This window comes from Saccopteryx bilineata, chromosome 5, assembly GCF_036850765.1.
Source record: "Saccopteryx bilineata isolate mSacBil1 chromosome 5, mSacBil1_pri_phased_curated, whole genome shotgun sequence".
NCBI classification, from domain to species: Eukaryota; Metazoa; Chordata; class Mammalia; order Chiroptera; family Emballonuridae; genus Saccopteryx; species Saccopteryx bilineata.
The window spans coordinates 239,184,954-239,200,457 of NC_089494.1; the positions used below are offsets into that span (position 1 = coordinate 239,184,954).

Consider the following 15,504-nt stretch of genomic DNA (forward strand, 5'->3'; position numbering starts at 1 on the left):
ACTAGCAGAATGAGCACCATCTGGGGGCAGTTTAGTAAAAATGTAAATTGTTGGGCCCTAGCCCGGACACATTGATTCATAAATAGTGGGGGGTGGGGGGTGGGTGCACACTTCAGTTTCCGAATCACTGCTCTTAGTTTGCTCAAGCAGCTGGTTAAATTATGTTCATCTAGTGAAGGCTGGGATTCTTTATTGGCAGAGGGCACGGTGTTTCGGTAATCTCAAATTACCAGTGTTATATAATTTGTCATGTTGATACACTGAAACCAAACTCTCTGGATAGTTGGGTTAGAGCATCCTCCTGAAACACGAAGGTTGTGGGTTCAATTCCTGGTCAGAGTACATACAGGAACAGATTGACGTTTCTCTGTCTCCTCTCTCACTAAAATCTATAAATAAAAATTTTTTCAAAAGTGTGATCTATATCTCCTGAAGATCACATGGAGTGCCAATTGGAGATCTGAGGGGTCCTTGTGCAAAATATGGAAGAACCTATGGTGTCTTGATGCATGTGGAAATGAAACACTGTAATTCACTTAGTTTTTAAGGTGTATATGGTGTTTTCATGGGGATATACAATGTTTCCAACTGTTGAATTATGGAAAATAGAAAGTTAATCTGAGTAGCTTTGTCAATATAATTCTAAATTTGTCAATATAGGTTGTTTTTTTTTTTTTTTTTTCTGAAGCTGGAAACGGGGAGAGACAGTCAGACAGACTCCCGCATGCACCCGACCGGGATCCACCCGGCACGCCCACCAGGGGCCACGCTCTGCCCACCAGGGTGCGATGCTCTGCCCCTCCGGGGCGTCGCTCTGCCGCGACCAGAGCCACTCTAGCGCCTGGGGCAGAGGCCAAGGAGCCATCCCCAGCGCTCAGGCCATCTTTGCTCCAATGGAGTCTCGGCTGCGGAAGGGGAAGAGAGAGACAGAGAGGAAGGAGGGGGGGGTGGAGAAGCAAATGGGCACTTCTCCTATGTGCCCTGGCCGGGAATCGAACCCGGGTCCCCCTGCACACCAGGCCGACGCTCTACCGCTGAGCCAACCGGCCAGGGCCTGGGTTTTTTTTTTTTTAAAGACAAAAAATTTAAGTGTATAGTATTGGCTCACATTACAACAACAACAAAAACACCATATGAGGCATTTTAGACTTTCAAGGAAGAGAGATCTGGTTGGGTGCTTTATGTTTAGTTTAGATTTCTCCATGGGATAAATAGCGTATTTCCAATCGCCTTGCATGGATGTCTTCACTTTTGAATTCTCTAGGTCTAACTTTCTTTTAATTTCCCCAAATTTCATTTCCTAAAGTATTCATTTTACATTTGCAATCCTACTACCCACACAGTTTCAGTTGAAACTAAAATTTGTTTTCCCTCTCCATCATCCACCTCTGTCAGTTAAACCCTGAAATCACTCTTAAATTGTCTCTTTTCTTGGCATTCTCACTGCCACTGTGCTAAGATAGAATTTTTATACTTTCGAACTCAGATCATTGCAATAGTTTCTTTACTGGTCTCATCTATCTCTAATCCACCTGACACAGCGCTGCCTGAGTCATTCTGAAATGCCATCCAATCAGGCCATTCTTTTTCTGAAAAAAAGTTCTCATGATTCCCCATCGACTACTGAATAAAATCTTAAATCCCAATATAGCATTTGAACTCATTCAAAATATACGTTGACTCTGTTCTTGCTCATAGAGCTTCCTTTGCCTGAAATGTCTTTCTGATGTTCTGACAGCTAAGTCCTACTTATTATTCAAGCCTCACCTGTCACCTCCTCTTGGCCACTCTTTGATTCCCAGAGTTCATTGCTCCTCTATGGTGTAAAAAAAGCCTCTGCACTTGGCTTCCGCTTTTAACCACGGTGTCTCTGTCTTACATCTGATTCAGTTGTGTCTCCTTTAGATTGCAGGATTCTGGAGGGCAGGAGTTGTCTGTGACTAATTTTCAAATCACCAGACATAGCAAGCACACAGTAACTGTTCTGCTTTTGACCCTAGGACAGAAAATATTTAAACAAAATCCAGGTGTATAAAATGCTTTTATGCAGATATTTATGGTCAACTTCACTATATTTTCTTTGAAAGTGGAAAGAGAATATGGTTTAACCTTCAATGTAGTGAATTTAGATTAGAATCCAAGATGGAATTCCCTAGCATGGGTATTGGAGTCATTTTCAGAGGGGTATTAAACAGAAGTCAATCTCAGCCATATGAAGATGGAGGCAATAAACCTGATGGATAATTCAATTATTCTTTTTAACATCTTGATTTTAGTTTGTCTGAGAATAATTGTTTCATGAAACTATATACCAGGTTTTACCTGATTATTTCCTAATAATCATCACTTAAACACTCCCACTGCTGACCTGCTTAAAAACTGCGTATGTGTGTGAGTCTCAGATCCAAGAGGTGATAAGTAGAACAGTGCACATGGAAAACACCCCCTGGTCTCTCACCTGTAGGTGATGTATGAGTAGGATGATTCCTTGATTATCATCCTTCTCACTTCTACTCCTGGCTCCAGAGGGAAGCACACTGTCCTTGAACTTCCACACAGAACTTGTTTCTTATCTGTTTTCCTATTAAGTCTGTGAAACCCTAGAAGGCACAAGCTATTTTATTAACCTTTGTATTCTTGTCAAAATGCATGTCCAAATAAATATTTGCTAAATGAATAGTATATCAACTATTGTGGTATACCTGAAAATCCTGAGGTTTTGCAAAGACCACCCACGATCTTCAGAGCCTAGCCTGGTCTTTAGTCTGAAAGTTAGACACTATCTCTCTCTCTCTCTCTTTTTTTTTTTTTTAACAGAGACAGAGAGAGAGTCAGAGAGAGGGATAGATAGGGACAGACAGACAGGAACGGAGAGAGATGAGAAGCATCAATCTCTAGTTTTTCATTGCGACACCTTAGTTGTTCATTGATTGCTTTCTCATATGTGCCTTGACCGTGGGGCTACAGCAGACCAACTAACCCCTTGCTCGAGCCAGCGACCTTGGGTCTAAGCTGGTGAGCTTTGCTCACACCAGATGAGCCCACGCTCAAGCTAGTGACCTTGGGGTCTTGAACCTGGGTCCTCTGCATACCAGTCTGATGCTCTATCCACTGCGCCACTGCCTGGTCAGGCAGTTAGAAACTATCTTACAAGTCATTATCAGAAAGTGCCTACTGTATACTCAATGCTGTATTTTTATGTGCTTTGAGAAAGTTGACAAAAAAGACATTGAATTCTCTAGGCCCAACTGCTGTCCTATTTAGCTGTTCTCCCTGTACCTGTGTTTCAAGGTTTCTTCATCTGTAAATTTAGAATACTACCAGTACCTAACTCATAAAGCTGTTGTGAAGATTACATGGCTTAGTACATACAAAACTCCAAAAATAGTGCCTGGTGTACATTAAACATGAACACATTATTATTATTATTATTACTCTCAATCTTTAACTACATCTGCCTAAGTTGGGAGAAAAACAAACACCACACAAATCAACATAGTTTATCTTTTATTCATACAAACACTACATACACAAGACTGTATATTATTTGAAGACTGAAATAATTTCCTAGTGTAACAACTCTGTAACAAAATTTAACTAAATGTAACATTTATGAAAATATAATCTCTGATTGGGTAATTCTCCCCAACAATACAAAGTTTACATAAAAACATTCAATATGAGCTATCAGTTGCAAACAAGTTAGGAAAAATCATTCAAGTCACTTGTTAAACTCTATTGGCTGTTACATACAACATTCACACACTACATTTAATCCATCTACGCATTTATTTCTTAGAAATGTGTGGAATGGCCATCCAACCGATAATAACAGGAATAAGATGTGTGGCCTGACTCATACGATAAATTCCAGGTGATCTGTATGCGGGCTGGGCTTCTCTGGGCTCCCACCTTTCTGACTGTAGCCAGACCAGAAGGAACCTACTGAAAAAAAGACTTTCAACATGGAGTGGGGTGTTCCTGTCTGAATTACATCTCTTTCCAAAGTGAAATGCAGTTGACTTAGATACCCAATAGGTTTGATCACTTTGTCTCTCCCATTAGCTTCAATAATCAAGATGTCACTGTATATTTTTTTTCTGACATCGCTCTCCAACATCCCTGGGAGGGCTATAGCAGATACTACAATGACTTTTATTTTGCACATGACAAAAACAATACAGCAGGGAGGTTAACAGTCTGTCTACGGAGATGGGATGAGTTCATGGCAGAGCTGGACCCAACGCGACTCAGTTCCTCATTCATTATTCCACCTACTTACGTCACAACTGCCACCCCAAGTAAAAGCAAACCACCACGACTGACACCCTTCAGAAAGTTATCCAAGGACATGCCATGTGAAGAAAAATGACTTTCCCCTTTCGGGATGTAATATTTTCTTTTAAATAAGTTTAGTTTCTTTTTCTTTTCTTTTTTTTAATAAAAGATTTAATATATTTCACAGCTTCTGCTTTGAAAAGAAGACTAGAAAAGTCTCCGAAGAGTCCTCAAGCGGAAAGGGTGACAGATAAAGAAGCATACGTACAGTGTGTAGAAGTAAGAAAGTGATTACAAACAGGGACATTAAAGAACCCTTGGACACCCCTAAAGATTCACGGAATATTTTAGCACAAAGACAGGCATATTCAGTTTGTCCCAGAGTATTTGGTCATCTGTCTGCGTTTTACACAGGAAAGAGGAGGAATGAGAGTAAGGCAAATGTCATCAGTGTTCCGTAGATGGCATGTCGAGAAAGCTTTCCTTCTATTTAAGATTTACTGCAGGGATTTGGGAAATAATTTATGCTTCCATACAACCGACTGAACAACGCAGACTTTTGTTAGTACAGTGATAGAAATGAACAGGTGTTCGGACCAAATCTGCAATGCCCTTTCTGTAAGCCTTTACACTCAGCATGAGTAGGCATTGCAAAAAGACATGAAAAGATAGTGGGTTCTTATTAAATGTGTTCTTTTGCAGCCCAGGAAATAGTTTTAAAAAAGCTTATGTTCCGTTCTACAGAATCCCTGGCACGCATGGCCACAAGTGTATTTTCATGAAGACTGACTCTCCGTGTCCAGTAGCCCTATGACAGTGGTAGGTAGTTCTTGTCCCAGTCCAGTCTGCGGCCTCACCTTTCACGTCCTTTCTCTTGGGAAACTGGGAGCACATCTGGTCATTTTTTTTGTCACACGATTTTGCACCATTAGGCCTTCCATCTGCGGACTGGGTTTACACAGTTGTCAGGATTGTAAAATATAAGGAGAGATTAAGGCTGTGTTTACTTATGGCCACACAATCACTTGAAGTCAAACAACTCTTTGTGTTCACTATTTCAACCTATTTCTATAAAACTGCTTACAGCCCCAATGGTCTCTCTGGCCTCTCTCATCTGGATCAATGGGATGACGTGTGTCGCTTCGTTCCCCACAATTTTAAAACTACTTTTAACACCCCCCCCGTTGATGTAGCCATATAAATATGATTTCTACAAAGCCTCTAGAAAAGTCACAAGACTTTGTTCCCGGATAAAGTTAAACAAAAAAAAGCAAACCTAAAACCAATTTAACATTTCTGTACATTTCATGAGCATGTTAATAATTAACATGGGAACTCCAGCATCTTTCTTGTCTTTTAAGAAATGAGTCGTTTATTTGGGACACAGAAGATACTACCCCCACCCCCACACTTTTGTACGGGCGTTGTGTATTTCTGTGGAGCAAGCTAAACTTTTTTGGTCAGTTGTCAGGAGCATAGCTGTGGCCCCTGGGCTCTAGGGCAGAGCACATCCGGTCATAGCAGGAATTGTGTTTCTTGGAGGGGGTCGCCTCGTTCGGCTCAGTGGAGTCACTCACCGTGATGGGGCTGTCTCTTGCAAAGACCTCAGTAGATTCTCTCCATAAGCAGTCCACGGACACTTTGAAACAGTAGCTATGACACTTTGGCCTGGCTGTCTGTGTCGCACTGTTGAATATCTGTCTGCTGTTTGAAGTGGCGATTTTAATTTTCAGGGCAGCATCTACGCGATCCACCACCGTGTAGATCCCTATGCTCCCATCGTCAAACCCCACGATGATGTGCAGGTGCCTCTGGGACAGGGCGAGAAAAGTTGGTGTTTTGTAAAGGGAACAAGCACCGATATTTTTGCCGTCGGCCAGTCTCATGACAATTAAACTGGATATCGCCCCGTTTTCATCCTCTTCCTCCCCGCTCCGGAAACAAATGTAGACCAGGTAGCGACCGTCTCTAGACAACCTTTGCCGCCAGATGACCCCAGCAGCGTGAACCACCCGTAATTTACCACTGTGTAAATCGAGCACATTGATATTTTCATCTCCCCGGGATATGATGCCTAACTTTCCATTGGGAGAAATTTCAAAATCCTCTAAGGTTTTCAGGAAGTTGTTCGGAAGCTGCACACGGCGACAGATCACTTCATCCGTCAGGCTCCAGATATTCACTGTCTCGGCTGATGTGATAAACACGATGATGTCAGGACAGTCGGGGATCAGTTTAAAATTCACGATGGTGATGCCATCCTCGCAGCAAAACTTCTTGGTGATACTCCCCGTCCACAGACTGACCGCCAGCACTTTGCTTTGGGTCATCCCCACCACGAAGGTATTGGCAGAGGTTATGAAGGCATTCTGCAGTGCGGTCAGAATGTTGCAGACCCTGTGGCCTGTGGCCAGTCTCCAGACCCTGGAGGCGTTTTCCTCGCAGAGGGAGACCACAAACTGGTCATTGTGTGTAATCAGCAGCTGAGATATTCTCTGCCCGTTAATTCGGAAGAGGTTTTCCCCACTGTTGGTGTGCCAGACGTACTGGCTGCTTTTGTCATCTGATGTCACCATGATGTCTCCGGAGGATGTCAGCACGCAGTGTTCCACTATTCCTTCGTGTTTGAAGACTGCTTCAATGAACCCACTACTGAAGTTCCACTTATGAACACAGTCGGAGCCATCGAGGGAGTAGATGATTTCCCCTCTCGCAGGTAACACCAGACTTTGGATGGCTTTTCCAGTCTTATCTATGTTGGACATGGCTGTGATTATATCTATGTCCCAAATAGACAGAACGCCACTGGTGGATAAAGAGAGCAGCATATTGTGGTGACTGGATTTCACCAGCTTCACTATGGTACCTGAGATTTCCTGTAAGCTGGCCATGCACTGCCCTGTGTCCCGCCTCCAGAAGAACACGGCGGAGGTATTCTCCATGGTCGCGATGATGCAGTCTCCGTTTTTGGACAGCACGGCAGATACGAAGCGTTCGTTGTGCTTAGCTCTGAACTTCTCAGCCACCTTCCACAGGCCGGTATCTAAGAGCTCAATGCTGAGGGCTTTACAGATCAGAATTGCACTCTGGTCCTCCGACAGTTCAATGCTGACCACCTCGCTGTCTTCTCTCCGGCAGTCAAAGTCATCGGTCAGCTGGGGGCTGGAAATGTCCTCAGTATTCCAAACAGAAAGGCTCCCCTCACTGTCTACCATGACCATTTCTCGAGCCGTGTCCAAGATAAGAAGAAACTTCACAAACCCACCTGAAAATTCAGATGTCACTGTACATAACTTTTCTCCACTCCCTAAATGAAAAATGGTGGTGGTGTTTAGGTACTGTCCACAGAAAGCGTATATTCCATCCAGAGAGCACTGGACACACGTCACCTCGTACCAGCAGTGGAACTGGTAAAGGGGCCATCCATAGAGCAGATCGATGACAGTGACGTCTTTGCTGGCTTCAAGCCATGCGAGGGCATGGTTGACAGACAGGGTAAACCCATTGATGTAGGTGGACCCACTGCCATGCTTGGTCCCTTTGATTTCCACTTCAGACAGGAGACAAGAGTTCACATTGTCATAAATCAACAAGGTGTTATTTGTCGTAGCCACCACAAGGTACTTTTCGTCACTGCTGAGTTTCATGCCCAGGATGACGGACTGGGCTGTTGTGATTTGCCTGAGTAGTTGGCGAGATTCCACATCCCATGTGCTGATAGAACCATTTTCTAAAGCTGTGAGGACAGTACTGGGGTTGCAGGTAGGCAGGATCTCAGTGACATGCAGGTGACTAGATGACAAGGGCAGACGCTCTGGGCTATACGTCACATCCATGGACGAATGCAGCGGCACAATGGAGCAGTATTTGGGCCCGTCCTTGTCACACTCCAGAAGAAGGTGTCTCAGCTTGGGCAGGGAACTTACGACAGGCAGCAGTCTTTGCTGCAGCTCCGCTGAAAGGGAGCCGGGAAACGCAGTGACCTTGTTTCTGATGCTGCGGAGGGTGCTGGCCAGGAACTTCAGCTCCTTCTCTTGCGAGTAGCTGTACGCCAGCTCGATGTCTGAAAGCACTTTATCGAACTGGCCGATTTTGATCATGGTGTAGAGCCAGCTGAAGTTCATGATGATGCCGTAAAGCAAGTCATCGTTCTTCCCACACCTTGTCAGGTGGTACAGGAGCTCAGACATCTTCCGGTGATTGACGAAAAAGATGTCCGGCTCCAACGGATTACACTGGAAAACCCAGGGCTGGTCCGGGGCTTGTCTGTCAAAAGAAGCCTGTTCCATGAAGTGCTTTTCTTCCTCCAGCAGGCTTCCGCTGTCCAAGTCGAGGCAGCCATTCAAGTAGGGGTCTTCGAGGCAAAAAGCCTTCCGCCTGCCCCCGGACCAGACCCCCAGGAAATAATCTGCCAGGATGGTGTGCATTTCATGTAAGTCACTGTCATCCTTCAGATACAGCTTCTGGGCTATGAGCTGCAGGTGTCTGTTGGCCCAGACCAGGAGGGTGACATTCTTCACGTGCCTTTCTATTAAGTATCCACCGAGACCCTCTTTGAGCCTCGCGATGTACAGGTAAGGTACCCTCAGGGGATTGCTGGGCCTGCTGTTCTCGTTGAGCTCATTCATAACACGGTTGTCTAGAGCCAACACGTCCTCCAGTTCCATTTCACTCAAACCCATTTTGGCCATGGTGATGTAACCGAGAGCCCTGGACACCAGCTTCTGACCACACTTCTTCTCCAAGGACCAGAAGAGCTGCTCAATACTTTCATGGACGGTGACACAAAGGGAAGATTCATCGACATCTTTGTGGGATCGCCAATGTCTCACCTCCCTGAAGGTCAGGTTCACAAACATGGGCAGTGTGCACTTGGAGAGTGCATTGTTTACATAAATCTGCTGGCCCGACGTGACCTTCCTTTTGACTCGCAGCAGCTGGTGTTTGAGGACCTGGCTGCACATCTTCCTGTCCCGGGGAATCAGCTCGATGTAATTGTTTTCTTCGTGGATAAGGCACCTTAGCTTCTGCAGGATCCCGTGTTTGTTGGGCAGTGTGGAGAGGACCATCCGTACGAAGCGGGGAAGGTGAGCAGGGAGCCACCAGAGCTTCCTGGCCTCGTCACTTTCTGAGAGCTGCTCCAGGGCGTCGAATATTATCACTAGAGGTCTCTGCAATGAAGACTCATTCAAAAGGTTTATAAATAAGTCTCGGAGGTCGTGAATCTTCTTAGGGTAGCTTTGAACTAGACACCGGTAGTTAATTGCCAATTGTTCACAAACGCTCAGCAGGAGAGTCTTGAGGTCAGTACTCATGTTTGTGCTTCCTAGAAATCGGACAACTATCACTGGGTCAGATTCTGGTCCTGTGTCTTCATGTAGCCAGCCATAAGCCTAAAATATAAAGGTAATGTTTAGAATGGTAATATATATTCATGTGGGCATAGACTACAGCATCTCTTCTCTCCAGAGGTCAGACTTCTGGTAGCCCTGGCCATACGGAAAGTAGTTTAGACCAGGAGAGGAAAAACCTTCTGATAAAGTCAAAGAGCTGTCACAAAGTTTATCCACTAAAATCTATAGGCGAGACCCTCAGGGTTACTCTACTAAAGGTAATAAAATAGTGACAGTAGTGATATTCAACCAAAAAGGCAACATTTAGCTCGTATTCTAAGTTACAAAGTATTTCATAAACAGTAAATCTGAGTATCTAGTACAGTCATTTTTTAAACAGTGAATCCCATTTCCTAGAATGGTTGTTGGCACATATTAGGTACTCGGTAAGTATTTGTTTGGTGAATAAATTAAATAACAATTTATACATTATATTGAATCAAATATTTTCATTATTGGATCACGTAATACCATATATGGCTGAAAAAATTTCTAGTTAATTAGAATGCAATAAAAATAGTACTAAAATGATACTGAATATAATCTTTTATGTTTCAGAGACATTTTACTATATCATGATGCTATAGGGTCATCATTATGATTATATATATTTATCACTGTCATAAAAATCTATATAAAGCTGGTTAAAAAACTTTTGCTAAATGTGTGCTTTATAACTATTTGCTATATACATAAGGAGTTATCTTTCTTACATTATCTCTCTGTAGGGAACATGGGAATTACAGTATTACTTAACAGAAGTGAAGACTGCAGTGCAGGCTGGATACTTGCTCAGAGTTAAATGGTTACTGACAAAGTTGAAGAAATTAATTTGACTTTCATTCTAGTATGTGTGCACTCTCTCTCTCAAATGTAGAGTTAAGGGATAAAATATGTGATAAAACATTTCTGTTTGGACAGGCAAGAACAAAAAGGGACATGATCAACGTATAAAATAATCCAAAGTATATTTTTAGAGAAATAATGTCTTTTAGTAATCATTGCAATTCACCAAGGATACTCTGTAGAAAAGAAAGTATTAGGAAGTTTATGAAACTTTGTTCCTCAAGAGCTAATTCGCGGCCCTGGCCGGTTGGCTCAGTGGTAGAGCATCGGCCTGGCGTGCAGAGGTCCCGGGTTCGATTCCCGGCCAGGGCACACAGGAGAAGCGCCCATCTGCTTCTCCACCCCTCCCCCTCTCCTTCCTCTCTGTCTCTCTCTTCCCCTCCCACAGCGAGGCTCCATTGGAGCAAAGATGGCCCAGGCGCTGGGGATGGCTCCTTGGCCTCTGCCCCAGGCGCTAGAATGGCTCTGGTCGTGGCAGAGCGACGCCCCGGAGGGGCAGAGCATCGCCCCCTGGTGGGCAGAGCGTCGGGGCGTGCCGGGTGAATCCTGGTCGGGCGCATGCGGGAGTCTGTCTGACTGTCTCTCCCCGTTTCCAGCTTCAGAAAAGTACAAAAAAAAAGAGCTAATTCGGGGTAGAGTATAAATTGGTTTAGAGGAGATATATCACTGTCAGTTTCAGAATGAGCTATTAGGGCAAATAAGCATTCACTGTTGTTGTTTAGCCCCAACCTTTGATGCTGATCCAGAGGAGGTAATCCTACCAACCAACAGCTGCCTTTGTTGGCAAATCAGAGACAACCTAATTCATGGTTCCCGCGGGTTGCTTATGATGATCATATGCACCATCTTCTCTCCTCCCAAACCCGTGTTGCTGAATGTGCGGTATCTGTAGAGAGTAGCCCTCAGATCCTGAGCTCGTGTCCATGGAAATGTGGGTACATCGGAGATAACGGTGAGACTAACATGAGCTGTCTGTCTGCATCCTCACAGGGACACAAAGTCACAGAGAGCACAGGTTGTTGTTGGTGATGGTGGTGGGAGCAGAGGTGCCCAGGAAAGAGGTAGAGCAGAGGTCCTGGAAAGAGATGAGGCTCTTTTGGGGACCAGAGTCCTGGACTCTGACTAGACACACTCTGGTAGTTGGACACAACATCCTGAACAGCATGAGCTCAGAGGGTCCTTTCCAGCTGATCAACCTGACCATCGCCACACTGCCCCCTTGGAGTGCTTATGTATTCCGGCCTATCGGCACACCCCCTGTGACCCTTTACCTTCTATGCTAGATAGAGCACGTGGCGTTGCATCACACGCACATTCAACTCAGCCAAATCCAACAATATCTGCCCCTCCAACGGAGGCGGGTTAAGGTTTGTTGAGGATGTGGGCGCAGGAGAAAATATTCGGCCCCTTAAACTTGATGTCCTTTGAAAAAAGTATAAAGTTGGGGTTTTGCGGGGCCCTTCAGAATTCAGGGCCCAGGCACGTGCCCGGTGCGCCCACCATGAAGTTTGCCTCTGCCCTCAGACCACTTTCCCCTCCCCCCTCCACAAGGAAACAGGCCCCCGAGGGAGTGTGAAACGGCGTCCGTGAATCTGTGGCTGTTTTCCCCGCTTCATTTCAGCTCCCATGTGCCCCTCACAATGCTATTATTTTGCTTATTTGGAATAATTTTACAGTTTGAAGATTCACATACAAATTATTGTTCAAAGACATACATGCACACATGTGTACACATGCATTTGGATGCAATGTGTCCCCTAAATGTAAGCCAGCCACTTTATCTAGTGTTCATGCTGTATCAATTAACACAAGAAGAAATACAGCAGCTGGGCTTAGCACATGAAGAAATGGTAAAGTGGTGCCCTGGCTGGTGGCGCAGTAGATAGAGTACTGCCCCAGAGTGCCAAGGTTGCCGGTTCGAGCCCCGGTCAGGGCACATATGAGAAGCAATAAATGGCATAACTAAGTGGAACAATGAGTTGATGCTTCTCTTTCTCTCTCTCTCTCTCTCTCTCTCTCTCTCTCTCTCTCTCTATATATATATATATATATATATATATATATATATATATATATATATATGGTGTGTGTGTGTGTGTATAGGACTTTTTAGGAGTAAATTTGATTACCCGATTTTCACCTGTGAGTTTATATTGGAACCTATACCTTGCATAAGGTACAGTACAACCATCCCTATTCTTGTCTTTAAGATGACTTACTTGAGATTGTGTAGCACATGATAGATTATGATAATGTTCATGAAGTTAAAGCTTTGGTCTTAAGGGAGTCCCCTGCCCTGGCCAGATAGCTCAATTAGCTAGACTGCTAGAGCATCATCCCAAAGTGCAGAGGTTGTCTGTTTGATCCCTGATCAGGGCACTACAGGAACAGATTGATGGTCCTGTCTTTCTCTCTCTCTCCTTTCCTCTCTCACTAAATCAGTAAAAGGAAAAAAAAGAAAAGAAAAGAAATGAAGTCACCATAGGGAGAATGACACACATATTTGAAATAACAACAGGATGATGGAAACTATTAGACTTTGATGTCAATGTAAGAGAAGGTTGAAATGAAACTAGTTTAGTCCAGTTTAGACTGAGGTGAGAAGTCAAAAGATACCACATTTGAGGGTGAGGCTCCAGACGTTCATGCAGGACTTGAAAGGGAGTGTGAGAACCAGTTCTGCTAACTCTAGTGGACCACTCACCTCCAGCCTGAAAAAAGAGATCTGAGAGGCCAAAAGAGGCTGGAGATTAGAGTGCTGTGGGTTTTTTTGTATCACCACCCTACTCCCAAAGGGGAGGGCTGAGAGATGCCCAATGCCTCATTTCTAGCTAGGGAAATGGACCACTTACAGGTGTCCCCTAGAGCTTGGGGACATGGCCACCTGTGTCTGATGACACCTGAGAAATGTGGAGGTGGAGTGGCTGAGGCCGGCTAGCTGCTGGGATGGAGGAGTGATGAGGAGAGGCTGTGACGGAGCTGGAATTTCTCAGGGGAAAAGAAATGCGTGGGTGTCTCCCATGTACCAGATGTGAGCCACTGGAAAGAGTGAGCTGACATGTTTTTTACTGGTTCTGTTTTTCCCAGGTCCTGTCCTAAGGGAGTTTGTTGGGCTCTGGAGAGGATCTTGGTAGCAAGACACTAGAAGTGCGTTGCTGAATATCTAGGAGCCAAGGAAGTGACAACCTAGAAAAAAATGCATTCCTCTGTGTCTACGGAACTGTAGCAAAGAGATGCTTAGCAAGGACAAGGGAAGTGGGAGGGGAAGAAACTCGGGGAAACCATGAGAGGGTCTCCGAAGAGGCAGGAAGCAGCTTTAAACACCTGCCAAGACCAGAAAGTGCAGAGCCCAGTTCAGAGCAGTACTGGCCAGGTAAGAATTTCTGGCCACCTTACCTTTCCTACATCCTCTAACCACAGCCCTCGAGGGGTCATCAGTGAGGTTGGGGTTTGGAATCAGGGAAGGAGTGCTATGTGGAAAAAGGAAAGACGGCCATGTCCCTATCTACCACTGCAGATACCTTGCTGATGATGGTAAGCCGCAGCTGGGGGAGAGAAACGTAGACTGAGATTTTAATTACCGTCTTAGACTAGAAATACTAATTGCTGAACTGAGACTTTCATGTCCAGAAGCAACTGGAGGGCTTGTCTTGCTGAGGGATAAGAAGCATTGTGAGAACCGCACTAGTTTGCATTCTAATGAAGGCTGGCCCCAATGAGAGAAAAAAATAAAGCTGTCTTATCATTGCACCCCATGAGCCTTACTCTTTCAATATATCTTCTACCAGCAAAAGAGAAACACCAACGTGTCCATCTGGAGAGACTAATTATAATTCAAAGAGTAAACACAGACAACGGAAATGAATCCGATCAATTTATCTTGTACCAAAATTAAAAGTTTTCACAAACATACGCGTAAAAGAAGAGGCTTTTACCTTCTTTGCTACTTCCGCTAGCAGAAGTGTCTTCCCAGTGCACGGTCCGCCGTATATAATAAGTGGGTTGATGTGCCCAGTCTTGCTGGGAAGAATGTATTTATGGACTATGTTTAGAGATTCGCATCTGTACTCGTAGAAAGAGGCATATGTTTTACATAATGACGAATGCTGGAGAATTTCGTCGTAGAGTGTGTCAGTTTCAGTGTCGAAATTCTGTTGAACCGTTGCCTGAATTATATCAATCATATCCTCATAAAATTGTTTACCAAGTCCTTCTATGTAATGATTTTCTATTTCCTGGGAGTAGCCTAGTTTCATGTCACAATGAGTCACGGATGTGTATACTCTGAGATTAGATGATGCAACAATGGTAGGAATAAATTCATCCCTGAGTTTTATCAGCTTCTCTTGGGCTTCTGGGTCCCGAACAATCCTGGGTTCTGTTCCAGTTATATCTACGTATTTTCCCATCTCTGGGATTTTCACGAAACGCTCGATGTTAGCAATTTTCCTAATATAGCAGACGCACTTCTTTAGGAATGCTGGAGTTTGCTTTCCCAGGGCGAAGTCAAACTCGTCCTCTATAGCTGAAAGAGAGCAAGACAAGTTTATTGCCTGAAACAGAGAAGCGACACACATGCCCCCAGCTCTTCACTCTCACGTCCCAGGGCTAGGCTATTGTACTTAGAGGTTGGAGCAGAGTTGTATATAGAATAGTTTCTTAATTCCCTAATTTCCTATTTGGGTTTTCCTACACAGCCTGCAACCCAGAACAATGGTTTTTTTAAAAAAGTCTTTAATTCCTCCCCCAGTTGGAAGGAGAGACTGAACATAAGCACAAGAGAGCAAACATACCAAGTTTATATTTCAGTTACTCCTTAGATCTCCTCTCGGACTTCAGGGTTCTAAGAGTGTGGGGCAGGGATCAGCGGGGGCCAGAGAAGAATGAGTAAGAGGCCAAAGGACGGATCTAGTTTACTGCTTCCTGGTCAGCCTCCCCTTTCCACGTGGCTTCATTTTGTTGCAGGTGCAGTGTACCCCAGACAGAT

General features: G+C 44.5%; 1 protein-coding gene across 1 annotated transcript in view; it reads right to left on the minus strand.

Annotated features, from left to right (window-relative positions):
* Window positions 1-3,573: 3,573 nt before the first annotated feature.
* The window catches only part of NWD2 (NACHT and WD repeat domain containing 2), a 193,156-nt gene continuing 181,225 nt past the window's right edge, over window positions 3,574-15,504 (minus strand). Inside the window, exons 6-7 of the mRNA XM_066232506.1 lie at window positions 14,453-15,042; window positions 3,574-9,671 (exon numbers count right to left, since the gene is read on the minus strand). Of these exons, the coding sequence (XP_066088603.1) occupies window positions 5,739-9,671; window positions 14,453-15,042 (4,523 nt within the window). The 3' untranslated portion in view covers window positions 3,574-5,738. The remainder of the gene's footprint in view (window positions 9,672-14,452; window positions 15,043-15,504) is intronic.